This window comes from Phyllostomus hastatus, unplaced genomic scaffold (assembly GCF_019186645.2).
Source record: "Phyllostomus hastatus isolate PE091 unplaced genomic scaffold, TTU_PhHast_1.1 phas_contig_40, whole genome shotgun sequence".
In the NCBI taxonomy this organism is placed as follows: Eukaryota; Metazoa; Chordata; class Mammalia; order Chiroptera; family Phyllostomidae; genus Phyllostomus; species Phyllostomus hastatus.
This window is the reverse complement of record NW_025333872.1, coordinates 57574435-57590694: the sequence shown is the minus strand read 5'-3', so window position 1 is coordinate 57590694 and position 16260 is coordinate 57574435. Positions and strand designations below refer to the sequence as shown.

Sequence of the window (16260 nt, the reverse complement as noted above, 5' to 3'; positions counted from 1 at the left end):
CTTTAAATGCAATTGGCCTAGCAACAGCAATGGCCAATCAGAGCCCAAACAGGTATACCTGCTCTAAGAAGCCTGACCTCAGCTGTGAGTTCCAGTTACAGCCTGTGGGATGTTCTCTGGTTTCACATATGCTGGCCCTAATGAGTAAGCATGTCATTCAGTCTGAATGAGCTCCTCATACTGTAAGTAAAATTACTTTAACTGGAACAAAACAAAGAGGACACGGCTGAGCAGAATGGTCTAGGGAAGTCCAACCTGTGGCCCGCAAGCCATTTGCGGCTCAGGATGGCTACGAATGCAGCCCAACTCAAAATTGTAAATTTACTTGAAATATTATGAGGTTTTTTGTGATTACATGTTGCAATGTATTTAATATGTGGCCCAAAACAACTCTTCTTCTTCCAGTGTGGCCCAGAGATGCCAAAAGGTTGGACACCTCTGGCCCAGCAGCAGTGGTAGGAGTTGTTAAATATTATTTTCCATATGAGAGACTGGCCAAAAGCCAATGAAAGAGATTTCCCCTACGCTGGAAACTGAGGCTTCAAGAGGCTCACTGACCCCATTAGCCCATCTCCTCATTCCCAATGACCCTCACCTTCCAAATCTGCCAGACTCGGCCCTCGGGACACCTTTGATTCCTCCCTATCTCATTCCCCTCACCAACCAGTCACCAAGTTCCCTCCACTCTGTCATTTCAAAATCTCCCCCAACTACCCCCTTCCCATGCTCACTCTGGTTAATCTGTCCAGAGACTCTCATCAGAGACCCTTGACAGGCTCCTCCCCGTGAGATCAACATTAACACCACTTCTTGAACCAGTTCTTACATCATCCCCTTGCTCAAAACATGCACTGCCTATTAAAAGTGAAAGCTAGTATCTAATGCACCGTCTGGCTCCACACGACCACTTCTGGATGACCTCACACTACTACTCCCCACCCACGGCCAGCCGCAGTGAACATATTCTTCCCCGACTCCTACACCCCCCTATTGTTCCTTAAAATAACTGACTTGCAAACTGTTGACCATGGGGAGGGAACCACCTCATGCTGTCACCGAAAGAATAAACTATGTTTAGCGGACTTCACTTAGTAGAGAACTACTTGTAAGTAAAGGAAAACATTCTAGAAAGATTTTTAAGAATGGGTTGAAATTGAAGGGGTTGCAAATGTGCTTAAAGTTGGAAACTTCTCTTAACCAGAAAATTAAATTAATCACCATACTCTATATAAAACATGGTTAAAAACTTCTTGTACAGTCTGGATTTGAGAGCTGAATCAGAATTTGCGATTTACAAAGTTTACCCAACTTCCCACCCTCGATCAAAACCCCAATATAAATTGAGCTTACAGGAGGCTAGAAGACCAGATAAATTTTACCAGACTGCACTACTACAGAAATGCTAATTAACCCCAGGTACTGAAAGTGGGTCAACAGTTTGCATGAGTGCTGAACCACATACAAGCGTCTGAGACATTGGAGACTCAAAACCCAGAATCTAGTAAAAAATCATTTAAAAGCCAGAGGAGATTATGCTTGACACCTCCATCCCTCTATCCATTCCATTGGCAATCATTTACTGAGCATCCACTATATGTTTCTGAATGTGGTTATCGCTCAAAGCACCAAGGCAATGCTAGAATTTCACTGTGTTCCATTCTTTAAGTCAGCAGACATAAATCAGGCATTTGGGATCTGTACTGAGTGGGGGAAGCGCCAGTTCCACAAGGGCAAAACAGCAGGAGCTGGAAAGAATGAACAAGCTGAGGGCTTATTGTGCTGCCCGCCCACCCGGTCAGGGGTGCAGACCAAGGCCAGCACTGAAAAAAAGGAGCGAGCTCAGCCAAATGCTTTCGGCACCCACTGGGAATGTGCCTGCAGAGGGGCTGGGAAGAGAGCCACAGGGCACACTCCTGCCAGGCAGGAGGCAGAGGGCAAACCGGGAGCCAAGTTGCCATATAAAGGCGCCGGGGTTAGGGGTGGAGGGGCCTCCTTAACCAATCCTCACTGGCCCCGAAGAGGATCAAGGGGAGAGAGAGGTCATGTTATCTCTGGACAGCTTCAAGACTGTGCTTGCATTTGAGATGCACGGCTAGAAAAATGGCAGATGTTTGTGTGCATTCGTCCTGCTCTGTCCAGACATTCCAGGTCTCGTTTTCAACACCATGGATGCCTAAGCACTCCAGATCAGATGGTGTTCACATGGTCGGAGACAGCCACTTCAGAGGAAGTCTGAATGGAACGAGAGAGGCATGACATTCAAAGCAGTACAAGCAAGGGCATGTCCAGTGACTCCCAGACAGGGCTTGTGAGGGCTCTCATTATGGTCCTACATCTGGAAGTTATATTTCAACGCCCCTCCCCCCAAATTGACCATTCCTAATAGTGGAGATGTTATTCAGACAGTTACTCAATGCATACGAATGATGAGAATATAGATAAGGATTATTAATTTTTTCGGACGATGACCTTTGCAAAATATTGCCAGTCTTAAAAGTCACATTTGAGATCTTTTACCAGATATCCTGCCCAGTAGGTATTTACAGAAGAAATGGGAAAAAACCTTTTATGTTCTTTTGAAACACAAACCCAAACGTATTTCGCAGAGATGCTAAATGCAGCCACGCTGACGTCAGAGGCACCTCCCGAGGCAGACTCTGCTTTGCAAGGCTGCTATCCACCCTGCTCATTCCTCCGTTACTAGGCCCATCTGTTTCACATTTGGTTTGTAACAAATGCCGTTTCCATCACAAAGTATACAATATGTGCTTATTTCTTAAATGAAATGTGTCATTGAATTGAATTTTGGTCAGCATTTTTAATAGATATTTTACTTAATGCTAAAGTTTAGTTTTCAAACTCTGTTAAGCCCACTGAAATGTTGTGTTTCCCTCTCACTTTGTGTGTGTGTGGAAACTGGAGTTATTAGCTGTACTGTGGATCTTGGACAAATTAACCTCACAGACACGAGCCAAAGACGTTCCCCTCATGCTTCCTGAGGAAGCCCTTTGTTAGAGCTGGGAGGAGTGGATTCCTTTTCTCTGAGACTGTTGAAGAACTAGAAACCGCTGGCTCATCCCATGACCGTCCTATACAGACAGGGCCATGCCACTGGGCAGAAGGGGGTGTAAACCTGACCATGTTTTATTTTAAATAAACTAATGTTCCTCAAATTTACTTCTTGCAAACTTACAAAGCCCAAGCTTTCTCAAAGCAGGATATCTGCAGGGGTATTTTATGATTATTTTAAAATAAAAGTTGGTGGTTGTTTAACAAAGGAACAACTCATGACTGGTCTGGCCAAGTTGAGGTTAATGAGTTCTCCCTTCAGCAGGCAGTTCTTAGGGTCCCAGAGGGGAGGCCCTGTGCTCACCTGTAGGGGAAACGGAGTCAGTCAGGCTCCCTTACCAGGTGGATAAGCAGTATTTCCATAGCCTTGAGGATGGGCCCGCATGCGCAGAATCATGCTTTGTTATGTAATATCTTCGTATCCTGCTGGCTTTGTGTACATTTAGGATATAAGGGAGTCGGGACTTCCCGAGATGCAACACTTGGCTTCCCACCACGCAACAAGGTGTGCGTGGATTGCTCCACCCATGAATAAAGGCATGTCTGGCATTCCCACGGCTCTGTAAATTTTCTTCCATCTTCCTGAATCCCAAGTGAACCTGCCCAGCCTTGAAAGGCTGCAAGACGTCATCGCCCCCATGTAGTACACTCTGGCTTGTGCCTGAAGCCTCATCATTATGATGGTTATCAATCTGTTATCAGTGTTCTCAGTGGGTTTGGTCCCAGGACCACTTGTTCTGACAGAAGTCCAGAGGAGAAAAGTCACAGACAAGTCTACAGCACCATCCCATTTTCTCTAGCTAAGAAAGCACCCCTCAGCTGCTGCTGGTGCAAAAGGCAGAAGGCATGTGGTTGTCACCACTTACTGGGGAAACTTACACCAACCCTTGGCATCGCTTAGTTGGTTCCTACTTGACGAGATTCACTTTCAGCCACATACCTATAGGGAAGGATGACCCTGTGTGGCTCCTTCGGTTAATCACTATAAAATCTCTTGCGGTGTTGTGGAAAACTCTCTGCTATTAATATTGGAGAAAAATTCTTTTAAGGAACCACCTTAATTTATACCATAGGTTCCCAAACCTGCTGTTCATTTGAATCTCTTGAGGAGCCTCTTAAAAAATAGGTTCTTGGGCCCCATCCCAGACTTGAATCAGAATCTTCCAGGGAGGGGCCTGAGAACCTGTATTCTTAAATCTCCCCAGGTGATTGCAATGATGACTCACTGATTTAAATCAAGAAAGAATTAGAAATCTCATCACCTTAATAGCTACTGTTTTTTAATGATATCACTATATAAGAATAATCTTAATCTGTGATCCTTGTAAATAATTCTCACAACACAGATTATGTAGAAAATAAGTGAAAATCTCATAGACACAGATTTAAAAGACCCATCCTATATGCTGAAGTCAGACTTTACCTTGACAAAAATAAATATGCAAAATGTCAAAAAATGTTTACATGCTTACTTGGCTCCAAGCAAGATACCTGAATTTGTGGGCCTTGGGAGCAGCTGACCACAGCTTCCTGCAAAACTCCACACCCAGTATTTGTAAGATATTTTATTTATTACTAGAGAGGGTTTCTTTCTCCCTTCCTTCCTTCCTTCCTTCCTACTTTCCTTTTTTCCTTTCTTTATGATTTTTGTTTCTGTTCTTTGAAAATATAGTTAGCTATAAACATGATTTAAATGAAAAATGAATCTCAGAAAAATGAAATCTCTGCTGGTTCCAAAAATGATCTTCAGGCTTTTATAACAGATACAACACTAACTTCTTAGAACATGGATAAGGTACAAAGACTCTTTCTGACTTCTAATCACTTGGTGGTTGCTGTGCATGTTAAGAGAATACAAAGCTTCTAAAGTCTATGTCTATGACCCATAGCTAGAGTTGCAGAAACACTTCCTGAAGCTGGAACACAAATAGTTATAGGAAGTGATCATTCTATTTAAAAAGTTACTGGAGAGCTGATTTATGTTTCAAAGGTCAATTCCAAGCCTCAACTTTTCAAGTAAATCTCAGGTGTAACAAAGTTTTTAACCATGGCAGACTGCACTCACATCAGATCAGGGTGTGGAATTTCTGGAAATTACTTTTCTTTCTAGGAAGAGACCAAGGGGAATGAAAGAATTTTAAATCGATCACTTCTGTTTTGCTCTTGTGGAAGGCAGCCCACCAATGTGAAAAGTGTGGGGAAAAATTCTTTTTTCCTCCTCCTAGGAAGAAAACTAGGAAGAAAGTAAATATTTATGGAAGTACTAGAGCACTAGAAAAAAATATTTTATAATACTTTACAGACTTCAAAACATTTCACATACTTAAAATTCATTCTTTGAACACTTCTCATGAGCCTACTATGTCAAGTATCATCTCAGGTTCATCAAGACAGGGCTGTGCCCCTGAGGAGCCCCAGGGGTGGATGAGGCAGCTGGACGAGTGATAACCGTTTGTAGAATCACAAAAGAAATATGTATTTGTAAAGACCTATGGGAACTTTGGGTTAATGATTTTAGGAAGTAGTGTGAACACATAACAACTTCCTTGTAGTCTGAACAACTTCCCTGCTCTCCTAAAACAGTTTGGTTTTGAGGAAAATATAAACTATGTATCTATTTCTCTTACTGAAAAAGATACTATGTATCTATTTCACCTTATTATTAAAGATGGTTCAAAGATGGTTCAATATTCTCTAATATATGTAGAAGACAGTAATTTTAGGAGAGTCAACAACATGATCCTCATACAAATATGAAATTAACATATTTAAAAATTATTTATCTCATTAATGAAGAATCCAATACAATGATAAAGTTGGTTCCAAGAACAATCAGAGAACTGGGTGTTCACCAGCACTGAAAAGAATGTTGGGATAAGATTACTAGATTAGATACATATCTGGCTGATAGTCTACAGCAGTGACTTTCAACTGGTGGTCTGCAAGAATTTTTAAAACATATAATACACCTGACTACTTAGTCGGGGGCACTGATCTCTTTTTCCTTAGATTGTCAAATTAAAAAATGACAACAGCCAATACAACAATAGCTGTCCAGTGTGAATGAATCAAAATTATACCTATTTTGTTGGCAGACTGGCAAAAAATACATATTTTTGTGTGTGTCATAGAATTTTAGTAATTAGTTTATGTGTGCCATGAGATGTAAAAGGTTGAAAATTGTTGGCCTACAGGGCAATAAAATCATAACTTTTGAGGTTATCTTGTCTACCAGAGAAAAATCTACAAGCTAATGTGTAACTCACAGAGTCTGGGTTCCAGTCGAGCAGTAAATAGCAAGTTTAAACACAGATGCATTCTCCTAGAGAATTAAGCCCTGCCCTTCAAACAGTGCCCCAGCTTGACTTTGTCAGGACGTGCAGCCTCCCACACCACACCTCATTTCTAAGTTTTGGATAATATTTGTTTTCTTCTTCTTTTAATCCTCACCTGAGGATATATTTATTGATTTTTTTAAGAGAGAGAGAGAGAGAGAGAGAAAGGGAGAGAGAGACATTGATGTGAGAGGGAAGCACGATCAGTTGCCTCCCAGGTCCGCAGCCTGCCCAGGGACGGAACCCGCAGCCTTCTGGTGCACAGGACGACGCTCCAACAGACTGGCCAGGGCTGGAGATCGCAGACATACTGCTTGGATCCCTCACGCTGCGTATACTAGCTAGGTGAACTAGCTACATTAAAGTCTTTAAAATCATGTACTGATGAGGGAGGGATTGACTGGTCCTGAAAGGTTTCACAGAGAAGTGACATGAGAGGTACATCTCTGAAATATAACCTGGCTTTTGAGGATGAGAAGTGACAAGAGGAATTTCATCTGAGTCCCCTAGGCCCTTCTCACTAGGGGCCTATTCATAGTCAATTTTATTTTAGACTTATTAGGTGCTACTTTTAACAAGTTTGGCTATGATGTTTCCCTACTAATTGCAAGCAAAGACATAATTGCCAAAGGCAGGTAACCATTACCAAAGGCAGAGGTAACAACCATTAGAAGGGGAAGAGAGAAGTGTACAAAAAGGAGACAAACACATTGAAAGAACCTCATCAGTAGGCCCATGCTCCCAAGGTAGACGACGAGCCTCTAGAGCGTCAAGATGAGGCTAAATCATTTTTAATAACTTTTGTGATATATTTATAATATGGTTGAATATGATTTTCACCACAATGATTGAAATAAGTTTGGTGACTAAGGGGGTACATTATGGATTTTCTTGATGGTTCTGAATAAACAGCATATCACTATATAGTTTGTGAGGTGAACTTTATTCTTTGGACCAAAATAATTTCAATAGAAACACAAAATTGTAATGTGACTCGATAGAGGAAATACGTCTCTTACACACCAATTTTGCTTTCCAGATAACTATTGGGCCAATAGTTATCTGCAATAGATAACTAAGGAGAAAAGTAGTTCAATGCGAAGTGTGATACAAATGTATGCCAATTAGATTTCAAGTCATTTAGCCTCTGGAACCAGAAAAAGCCTACCTTCACCACACCGACATCTCACATGTCTTGTCTTGGCAAGACACCAGAATTTGTGTGTGTTTATTAAACACGGCTGTCACCTGAGCAACAATCAGAGAAACAAACTGTCTGTTAGGGATGCCATAAGGCTACTTGTCAGTACTCAGCTGATGGGTTTTCCTTCTTTTTAAAAAATTATAGGTTATGACAACTTGAAATCAAACTGTTAAAAACAAGGGTTTTCTTTCATCCACACTTGAACATTCTAGTGCAGAGCAAAGAGGTCCTCTCCCACTATGGTCATTAAGCCATGCATGATCAAAGTGTCAGAGCAAAAAGGAATGATAATACTAATAAAATTACAATGAAAATCCATGAAGTAAACTCATAAAATAAAATTACAAAATAAAATCCACAACTAAATCATTTCTATGTAATCTAAAATAATTCTTTTAATGCTATACGAAACTATCTTTTCTACCATTTTAATTTTTTCCTTAAAAAAGAAAACTAGCCAGAGTTCCTAAGCTTTCCATGTGGTCAGTTCACTTGCCCAAAGATTTCAGTTCTGACAAGATATTACACCAAAATCTAAATTAGTAATGCTTAATAGATACTTACATTAACAGCAGACTGTGAATACTTTAAGGTAGCTTAATCAAAATTCATTTTTTGGAACTTCCAGCCAAGATGGAGGCATAGGTGGATGCACCGTACCTCCATGCACAACCAAGATTGGAAGAACAACAATTTAGAGGCAGAATAACACCCAGAACTGATAGAGAATTGATCTGAATGGAAGTCGTACAACCAAGAAGTTCAAATAGACCCGTTCATCCAGACCAGTAGAAGGGGCAGAGGAGAGCAGCCAGGAGCAGGTCGCAGCACGGAGAGCAGGGAGAGTTGGGCACATAAGGTGTCCAGGGGGTAAGGCATATGGGGCGCACAAGATCACAGAGGGTAGACCCTGAGTATGCAAGTGGCAGCTGGCAGACCCAGTGAGGTGACGATTGTGGAACAGGGCAGAGCACGGAACCCAGGATCCCAGAAAAGGGACTGGGATCCTACGGAGAATGGAGCTACCACCATTGTTCCCTCCCAACCTCGCCCCCACATACAACGTCACAATCTAGCGACTGGGGTGCCCAGTCCTGGTGAACACCTAAGGCTCCGCCCCTCACCATAACAGGAGCGACCAGACCCCCCCCCCAAAAAAAAGATGGCTCAAACAGAAGAACAAATCAATGCCCCAGAACTCATCCTTTTAAGTGACCAAGAGAGAGCCAACCTATCAGATGCACAATTCAAAACAATGGTGATCAGGAAGCTCACAGAATTGATTTTGGTCACAAATTAGATGAACAAATGCAGGGTACGATAATAGATATGAAGAAAAATGCATAGGGAACCAATAGTGATGGGAAGGAAACTGGGACTCAAAACAATAGAGCGGACCAGAAGGAAGAAAGAAACAACCAAACAGGAAAGAATGGAGAAATAAGAATTCAAAAAAATGAGGAGAAGCTTAGGAACCTCCAGGACATCTTTAAACGTTCTAACACCCGAATTATAGGGGTACCAGAAGGGGGAGAGGAAAAGCAACAGATTGAAAATGTATTTGAACAAATAATGAAGGAGAATTCCCCCATTCTGACAAAGGAAATAGACTCCTAGGAAGTCCAGGAAGCTCAGAGAGTCCCAAAGAAGTTGGACTCAAGAAGAAACACACCAAGGCACATCATAATTACATTAGCCAAGCTAAAAATGCAGGAGAGAATCCTAGAAGCAGTAAGAGATAAGGGGACAGTCACCTACAAAGGAGTTCCCATCAGACTGTCAGCTTCTCTTTTGATTTCTCAAAAGAGACCTTGCAGGCAAGAAGGGGCTGGAAAGAAGTATTCTAAGTCATGAAAGGCAAGCACCTATATTCAAGATTGTTCTATCCAGCAAAAGCTTTCATTTAGAATGGAAAGACAGATAAAGTGCTTCTCAGATAAGGTCAAGTTCAAGGAGTTCATCATCACCAAGCCCTTATTTTATGAAATGTTAAAGGGACTTATCTAAGAAAAGAAGATTAAAAAAACATGTATAGTAAAAGGACAGCAAACTAACAATTATTAACAACCACACCTAAAGCAAAACCAAAAGAAACTAAGCAAACAACTAGAACAGGAACAGAACCACAGAAATGGAGATCACATGGAGGGTTATCAACAGGGGAGTGGGAGGAGGAGAGAGGGGGAAAAGGTACAGAGAATAAGTAGCATAGATGGTAGGTTGGAAATAGATAGGGAGAGGGTAAGAATAGTATGGGAAATGTAGAAGCTAAAGAACTTATATGTATGACCCATGGACATGAACTTAAGGGGGGAATGTGGGTGGGAGAGGGTGTACAGGGTGGAGGGGAGTGAAGGGGGAAATGCAACAACTGTAACAGCATAATCAATAAAATATGTTTTAAAAAATTCATTTTTTGACATGGAAATTCTTACACTTTGAAATCTTTCAAAGTATGTAATTTAGAGAAAATATAAAATACATAAAGGAAAGTCTTTGTAAGTCAAAAACTCAATATCAGAAACTTAAGTGCATATTTAAAAATCAGTATTTAACAATTAAATCAAAACTTAAGCCATTAAGTGAGGTTTTATCTTTAAAATGAAGTAATGATATAATAAGAACATAGAGTTTCTCCTGTCATCTATATAACCTAAACGAGACCTGTAACCTTTTAAAAACCAGCTACTAATAATGGAAAGTCTGACGAATTTTGTCATTCTCAGCAGAAGCACTTGGTTGGGTACAAATAAGCTCAATGCTCTTTGTGGCAAATAGGGTTTATGTCTTGAGGTGGCTTTGATGTTGTTAATGTAGTAACAACAAACAAATATTCTTAGTATGCACATAACTTATTTGTCAACTGATGAAACTTACTATGTGATTTTGAAAATTTACCACATATGAAATGTATATATATAATCTTTGTCTATAAAATATCTCTTCTAAAGAGTTGATGTCACTTTAATCATTTATAGAGATAAATAAAATTAGACTTCATTTAATGACTATTTAAAAACTTATAATAAAAATTTATATTTGTACTAAGTATTATAGTTGTATTAAGGGGAAGTCTTTGTGAGTTCTCCCCTGCCCCGCTGCTGTTTTTTAAACTACAGAGGTTTTTGCCCAGTCCATTATAACCTATTTGTTTCCTTTAAATACTTACCTAGAAATTTTATCTAAATTTTCTAAATAAAAGGTCAAAGAACCCAAGAATATCAGTGCTAGAAGAACTTCTAGGGCATATCAAGTGTATAGGTGTCCCAAACCAATCTGCATCAGAAGTCCCTACAGTCTTTGTTTTTTTAAGTGCAGGTGGCCAGGCCCTGCCCTGCCCATCTGACTGAGAAGGCTTGGGGTGTGTTCTGGAAATAACCAGGGTACCCCCACCTCACCCCAAAGTGGTTCTCACGAAGAGGTCTACAGATCACTGAGAAGAACAACACTATGGTGGTCCACTCACTGCCTCCCTAAATCAGGAATCCCCCTACCACATAGACATTTTATTGAGGCCTTTGCGGCCTCAAACAACCCCTTCCCGAACTCCTGCAGGTAACTGCCTTCTGGGGCAGCCCATTACATATCTAATGGAAGCTTCTAATGGAAACCTTTACATTTAAAACAAAGTCATTCAACATGGGCTTGCATGAACACACCAATTAGAAAACACACTGAAAAATCAAATGCATGAAGAACCAACCTGTTTCTTCTGGTATTTGTTTATCAGATTCAAAAACAAGGCATAACATCTGGAGCAGCTGGCCAAAGCAACACAGCAGTCGTGGTAAGTAGTGAGTTTGCTGCAGAAATGCCAAAAGGGAAAATAAAAATAAACTTTGTTCTTCTATAAAATTCAAGTACACATTGTTTTACTTTAAATGAGGACCTTCAAAGCATTGCCCAGTGCATGAAAAGGAGTCTAGAAATACTCCACATTCCAGAGCAGAGAAGCCTCAGGCAGGTTTGCTGTCTGCTGCAGATTCTCGGGGCATGGAGTGAGGGAATGAAAAAAGGTCTTTGAAAAACAGAAACCTGAAGCCTGTAACACATGTATATGGTATGAATATATGCAATCTACAAAACCCACATGATTCAGAACATGCAAGGCAAGAAATTTACACAAAATCTGGTTGGACACCAATCAGTGAGTTCTGGGACCCCCTCAGCAGCAAAGGCTCTAGAGGAATATACCAGCCTGGCAGTTGTCTGGCGAACAAATACCTGGCAAAATAGACCTTAAGGGAAAAAGCCTTGAAAATAGCTTCCAAACTTCTAAAGCAAGACAGCAAGCAGGAAAACAGACAAAACTAATACAGTGAACTCACACCAAATTAGAAGATATTTATAGATTTCTCATTAACTGATAAATCAGTAGGTAAAATATTAATATTTGAAAGATGTGACCAAGTACCAGGCTACTAAGTCTCAGTAAATGTTCAGAGAACTGGTATCTCGTAGATCACATTCTCTGGTCAATGAAATTAAATTAGAAATCAATTTTTAAAAATACCTTAAAAATATACTTTTAGAAATTTAAAAACACATAATTTGTGGGTCAAATAATCATGAAAATAAAAAAGCACTTAGATATACTACTACAAAAACTACAAAATGCTACCAATCAAAAGTTGGAGGATGTAGCTAAAGCAGTCTTTACAGAAAAATTATAGCCTTAAGAATGTTGAAAAGACAGGAATTAAGTTTCTAACTAAAACAGAAGAAAATATATCAAGGACAGTAGATGAAAGGGATTAGTAAGGATAAGAATAGAAGGAATAAAATAGAAAACAACATAAAATAGGGTGGATCAATAAATATATTGGTTCTGCAAAAATCGGTAAAAAATATTGGCAAGACTGATAAAAAAACATCATAAATAATAAAAATTAGGAATTGATATCAACAGTGAAGAGGTGGTAAAGTAAAGGAAGTAGAGGAAGTAAATCATGATTAAATGTATGAATTCTAGAGCCGGACTAGCTGGTGTGAATTGCAGCTCTGTGATTTGCTATCTATGTGACCGTGGAAGAACTACCGAACCTCTTTGTGCCTCAGTTTCCTCATATGTAAAATGGAGATAATAACAGTAGAACCTATATTTTAAATCCGTTATATGGAGTAAATGAGTTAGTATTTGGCAAGCGCTTAGTCTACTGCCTGGCATGTAGTGGGCACCAGGAAGCATTTATTAGATGAGTAAAATAAGTAAAAGGGGACATAATTAGAGATGTAACAGAGATTAAAAGGATAATAAAAGAATATTTGAGACAACTTTATATTGTTTGAAAATTTAGATAAAGTAGATAGATTCATATAAAAATATAAGTTTTTGAAACTAACACCAATGCAATTAGGAAATGTGGTTACATATTCAAACATTAGAGAAAGTACTCAGTAGTCAACAGTATTCACTCCTACATGCACCAGGATAAAAATAGCTTTTCAAGCAAGTTCTATAAGCTTTTCAAGAAAAAAATGTTTAATTTTCACAAATTCTTCTAGAAAAGAGAAGTCCGAATACTTTCCAACACATTTTATGAGGCTTATGCACACCTGACGGGAAAACCAGACAAGGCTGGTGTGACACAGGACAGACAAAGGTCTAACTCATTACTGGGGTGAAATATCCTAAACTGAATGTCTGTGAACCAAGCCTAGCAAGACGTAATGGTTCGACACGAGAACATCTGTTACATGTAATCTACTACATTAAAGACTTAAAAAAAAAGAAAAAAACACATAATATAAATAGGTTCAGGACAATCATTTAAGAAAATCTAACAGCCATTAGTGGGGAAAATTTTTCCTTAACCTTCTAAAAGGAATCTATAAAAACCTACAACAAATATTATTTTCAACTGGTAAAGCCAGAGAAGTACTTCCTTTAAAGTCAGGTTAGAGGCAGCAGGCAAACACTCTCTCAGCTTTTTGTTGGACTAGTTGGATACCCTAAGCAACGTGAGAAGAGGTAGGGACATGGTAGAAGAGTTATAATAACTGGGAAAAAATTATTCTCCAAGAGAATCTATCAGTAAGCTCTTAGACCGAATATGGGGTCCAACACAAATTAACACCCCCTTTTTATGAGTGGTAATCTATACCAAATATTTTATTACAGAATCATAAATATGTAATTCTGCAACATAACAATATCACACTCAAACACACCATATGACATTTTAGGTGAAATGTTCAAATTGCTGTCCATCTCATGTGAGACCCTACCAACCACACTCAATGGCATTACTTCTGCCAGACACTGTATGCATCAAGATGCCTGGATACTTAATAAGCAAACATCAGTATTATTCATAATACCAGGAGCAACCTATTAGAAAACAATTTTTAAAGATTATATTAATAATCACAGCAAAAGCTATGAAGAAACAAATCTCGGAAAAGATGTGCAAAATACTTTTGGAGAAAATTGTGAAGTGTTATTGAAAGATTTAAAAGAAGACATCATAAATGTCTGTGGATGAAGGATTCAGTATCATAGAGATGTCAATCTCCCCACTTCCACACCAGTTACTCTACATACTCAGTGCAAGTCCATGAAAAACCCCAGAGTTTTTGGACCTTAAGTCATGGACCTTAGCTGATTCTCCAATTCAGAAGGAAGAGAAAAGAAGAATTTGGATTTTAAAGGAGAAAAGAAGTGATGGATTCATCTTCTAGCAAGACGAAGTAAATCTGTAATAGTAAAATAGCACGGTGCTGGTCTGAGAATGGACCAAATGAATGCCCAGAAACAGACCTACAAGTGTACGGAACTTTGTGTTTGATTGACGAGGCATTTCACAGCAGTGAACAAAGGGTGGTGTGGTCAGTAGAAGGTCCTGGGACAATGGACCATCCATGTGGGAAAATACCAAATTGGATCCCTACATGCCACCATACTCAAAAATAGACTTTGTAATTTACAGTGCTTCAAAATGGGAGTTATTAAGTACTCAGCACAAAGCTCAGTAAAGTGCGTTCTCAAACTGGGGTCAATCACCAATTCAGTCTTCAGGAAATTCTCCATTTCTTTAAACAACCACAGTAGTATATAGTTCAAGCAAGGGCCAGGTCTCTTGAGAAGGATCATTACAGAAAAACACTGGCAAAGAGCATGAAGAAGGAAATGTAGAGGCATAATTTAAAGACAGTTGTTAAATTTGGCATTTTGCTTTGAGGCAACCTGGCTTCAGGTGATCATTATTTCTGCAGTCAAGTAAGGGTAAACACAACTAGTTAATGAATGAACCGAAGCTCACCCAAACAACTGAAATAAAATAAACTTCTCTTACAAATGGTCAGATCAGACTTTCTAAGCAATAGTCCCCTTTTTTAGTTAAAACCCTTAAGTACTGTTTTTAAGTGTATCCGAAAGTTTGCCATGTTTTGTGATAGAGTTCTTCATCTCCAAGAAACCACAGAATTCGTTTTTGTTTGTTTTGTAAGAACACTAGGATAACTCACAACTCACCAAAGAACTAAAGCAACTTATAATTGATGACTTTAAAATCACATTAGAAATACATAGGAAATGGAGTCATTAGTTTAAATCACTCATTTTAAACGTGGGTTGTTAGATTTACCTTTGTTGCTAGGTAAAGTAAGAAGAAAATAGGATTCCTTGCCTGTCACACACACAAATATTAAAGAGGGCCTGAAGTCTAAGCATTGGCATTTTTGGTAAGGTAATTTGTTTTCTTAGTCTACCTACCTGAATATTCTGGCAATATTGGTGCAGACGTCCTTGTCACTCATGTACTGTTCCATCACTGTGCAGAGCTGGGTAAGGGCACCAACACTCAGCAACTTACTTCTTGCCAGTGGCGAATCGACCAAGTTTCTCAATGCAGCAGTCACCTAGGATAAAAGCATGTTCGGGCCATATTTTTTTAAACTGGAAGATATAGCAACACCAATCAGCACAGCACCATTCACCCCTTAAGTTTCATGGTATCTGTTATGCATCTCCCGCCAGAGACCACAGACCTAAGCACAAATGGAGTAAAAGGAAAACCAAGAAATGAATACAAAGAAAACCTACATGGATTCAAATGTAAAGAGTGAAATACTCATGTTAATAATCAGTTAGTAGAACAACCCATACAATCTTCCGCTGACTCTGCCGCATGCCACATCAGTTCCGCAGATCAGAAACACCTCATTCCAATAATGCTGTGGCCAAAAAATACTATTTAAGATCATTAGTTTCTTTATACTATTTAAGACCATTAGTTTCATTTTCTTCTAAGTGGCAGTTGCTGATTTCTTACAAATTCGTCTTATTTTGTAAAAAAAAAATGTTTGGGAAAGCTCTCTATGGTAGCCTTTGTCTAAAAGTGGAAAAGAGAACAACTTAGTAAAGCCATAAGACTAACATTGCTGTTACCTAATAATGTTATAACATGCACTGTGCTCTTTCCTCACAGGATAGCATAGGCAGGCTACCGGTTAAGAGAGTCACTCAGGCGTTGGAGGGCCTTGTCAAGTCCCAGCCTCACCACACACTAGCTTGAGTCAGTGAGTTAACCCCCAGAGCACATTCTCCCTCATCAGTAAAGTGGGGGCGGTGGTAACTGCCATGGAGTTGTAAGGAGTCGGTGAGATGAGATGTGGGAATGGCTTTGCCAGTGCCGATGACCTAACAATGGC

General features: G+C 39.5%; 1 protein-coding gene across 2 annotated transcripts in view; it reads right to left on the bottom strand.

Moving 5' to 3' along the window:
- ARMC2 (armadillo repeat containing 2) overlaps window positions 1-16260 on the bottom strand; it is a 97909-nt gene that overhangs the window by 19855 nt on the left and 61794 nt on the right. For both annotated transcript variants that reach the window (XM_045843817.1, XM_045843815.1), the window contains 2 exons: window positions 15323-15468; window positions 11312-11411 (listed from right to left, as the gene is read on the bottom strand). In XM_045843817.1, coding sequence (XP_045699773.1) covers window positions 11312-11411; window positions 15323-15468 — 246 coding nt within the window. The remainder of the gene's footprint in view (window positions 1-11311; window positions 11412-15322; window positions 15469-16260) is intronic.